This window comes from Thermobia domestica, chromosome 10 (assembly GCF_964235325.1).
Source record: "Thermobia domestica chromosome 10, izTheDome1.hap1.1, whole genome shotgun sequence".
Classification (NCBI taxonomy): Eukaryota; Metazoa; Arthropoda; class Insecta; order Zygentoma; family Lepismatidae; genus Thermobia; species Thermobia domestica.
Window position 1 is genome coordinate 72,808,108 of NC_137463.1, and position 2,627 is coordinate 72,810,734.

Sequence of the window (2,627 nt, forward strand, 5' to 3'; positions counted from 1 at the left end):
CGGGAACAGCAACAAACCATTTCTCGTGTGATAGGTTAATACGTGGATTTGAAAAAAAAGTGTAAGTCCGGTTTAACCGATAATTTTAGTGGTTTTCATAATACTGAAGTAGGTTGTCTTTTGCAAGGCTATGTGTAATAACATAAAATGGAAGATTTCAATATGAATGGAAGAATTAACATATGCTTGTGATCATAGCTATCACTCGGACCTAATTATTAAGTAAATGAACCTTAGAGAGCTACGGTCACAAGAGTGAGTACATTTGAATACGTTCAGAAAGGTTAGGTGTTATGTGTGCATATCACAGAATATGTACGTACATAGTTATTGTCTAGATTAATTGAATTAATAAATCTCTTATTTATTACAGATGTCATATTTATGTGTTGGGGGGGAAGTAAGATATTATTGTCTCATTTTGAATTATTGCACCTCCAAACTTTACGTCCTGTTGGCCTAATTTTATCCCCCCCAATATACATTACCTAATTCGCACACTGGATGTAGACATCAACAAAACCGAACTATTGTTTAAATCCTTGACTGTGTTTTGTGGTAAAAATGTTCATGATTAGTTAGTTGCTTACCATGAATTTAAAAGTAAGGTTATTGAAGTTCTCAACAGTGAGGATTGTATCATTGTTAAACAGTCTAAAAATTAACCACAGGTCTTTTGCTGTCAGGTTGTTACGTTCAATATGGTTGCTAGTCTCGAGTGATAATGCCTACTCTCTGTTTCACCTTATGAAGAATATAAAACGGAAATGACGTTCAACGAGCGCGACGTTGCCACTTATAATGAGTATGAGGCGGCTGATTTGAGAGAGAGAGAAAAAAACAAGAACATAAACCAAACAGCGCAGCGGTAAGCGACTCAATAATAATAATAATAATAATAATAATAATAATAATAATAATAATAATAATAATAATAATAATAATAATAATAATAAAAGAAGAAGTATAAGTACTTACAATACGTAATTTACTCTCGGAGGTAAGAAACACCCAAATCGTCTTCATCCAGGTCCATGTCCTGATCTTCATTGACACTGTTGGCTGCTTCTTCGTCACTTTCACTTTCTGAATCACTATTTAAATCTATAATGAGTCTGTCATGTACAATTTCGATCAGTCCATCTGCATCCCACATTTCTTTCTCAATTTTTTTAATGTGTTCAAAATAGTTTTTACAGTCTTCTGAACTAATTTTTTTTATCCCTTCCTCGAGCAAAATCTGAACGTCAGACAATTTAAATGTTTTATTTTCTGAAGCAACATGGCCCTTAACTTTACTCCACACAAGTTCAATAGGAGAGAGTTCACAATGATAAGGGGGCAGACGAAGTACTTCATGTCCGGCTTCCTTTGCAATACGGTCTATTCTATAGGAGGCTTCTATATTAGAAGCAACCTTATTCAACATTTCTATTACTTCAAATTTGTTCCAGTTTGAATCACATTCAACACCTTTAGTTTTTAACCACTCCACAATTTGTTTTTTACTACATGATTTCGTTGGGATTTTTTCGTCCTTTACTGAATGTGTGGGAGCATTGTCAATTACAATCACGGAATTTGGTGGTACATTCGGAAGGAGTTTTTCTTGGAAATATTGTTCATATTTTGCTGAATCTAATTCTCCGTGATAATCACCTGTTTTTGTGCCGCGAAAAACGAGGTCAGCTCCAGGGATTAACCCACTCTCAGTCATTGCATGAATAACTATTACCCTCCCCCCCTTTCCAGAAGGTGCCTTGACACCTGAGGACAAACCTTCTCTCCAAGCTTGGTTAGCTGTTTTGATAGTAGTATCATGCCATGCCTTTGACTTTGTGTGACCAGCGTTGACCCAGGTTTCGTCAGTATAAACAATGCACTTACCTTCTTGCCTCCGTTGCTTAATATTCTTCAAATATCGATGCCTCCATGCGATAATGTCCTCTCTCTCAATCAACAGAGATTGGCGCTTACGAGACATAAAGCTGAATCCCATGTCAAGTAGAAGGCGATGCAACGTCGATAATGATAAAGTAGGCAGGTCGTCGTCCTCTGCAATAATACGATGAATTTTCCGCAAAGAAGGAAGCTCTTTGTCTCTATACATTTTATGAATTTTGCGGCGTATTGCTGCTTGGGTAAAAGAGTCATATTTCTCCAGCCTTGTATTTTTATTGTCGCTTGGTCTTTTCTTGCGTGGAGTAGAAACTTTTCCTTTAGTGCGATGGAATTCCTGACGCACTTTCGATATAGTTGTGATTCCCACTAATGTTGCTTCAGAGGTCTTCCTCATTGCTTCTGAAACAGTTTCAATACCCCCCTTCACTGCCTGGTTTCGAAAATATGAATACACGTTTAATAACATTGTTTTCTCACCAGTAGAAAGAGGTTTCCCTTTCTTTCTTTGCTTCTTATAACAATGTGGGGAATTTTCAGTCATTCTCTCTTTCTCAAAAAAAAAAAAAAAAAAAAGCACTATAGCAGTTAAACACAAAATTAACTAATAACAACACTAATAATAAAATAGATAACACACGAAGTAACTATAACAAGAAAAATATACAAAATAAAACAAAACAGAAGATACGCGCACCAAAAATTCACTGAACTAGCACAGATCAAAA

General features: G+C 35.8%; 1 protein-coding gene across 1 annotated transcript; it reads right to left on the reverse strand.

Annotated features, from left to right (window-relative positions):
* Positions 1-988: 988 nt before the first annotated feature.
* On the reverse strand, positions 989-2,296 carry LOC145661506 (uncharacterized). The gene has a single exon (XM_081726824.1). It carries the CDS (start codon positions 2,294-2,296, stop codon positions 989-991), a length of 1,308 nt encoding a protein of 435 aa, XP_081582950.1.
* Between the last annotated feature and the right edge of the window lie 331 nt (positions 2,297-2,627).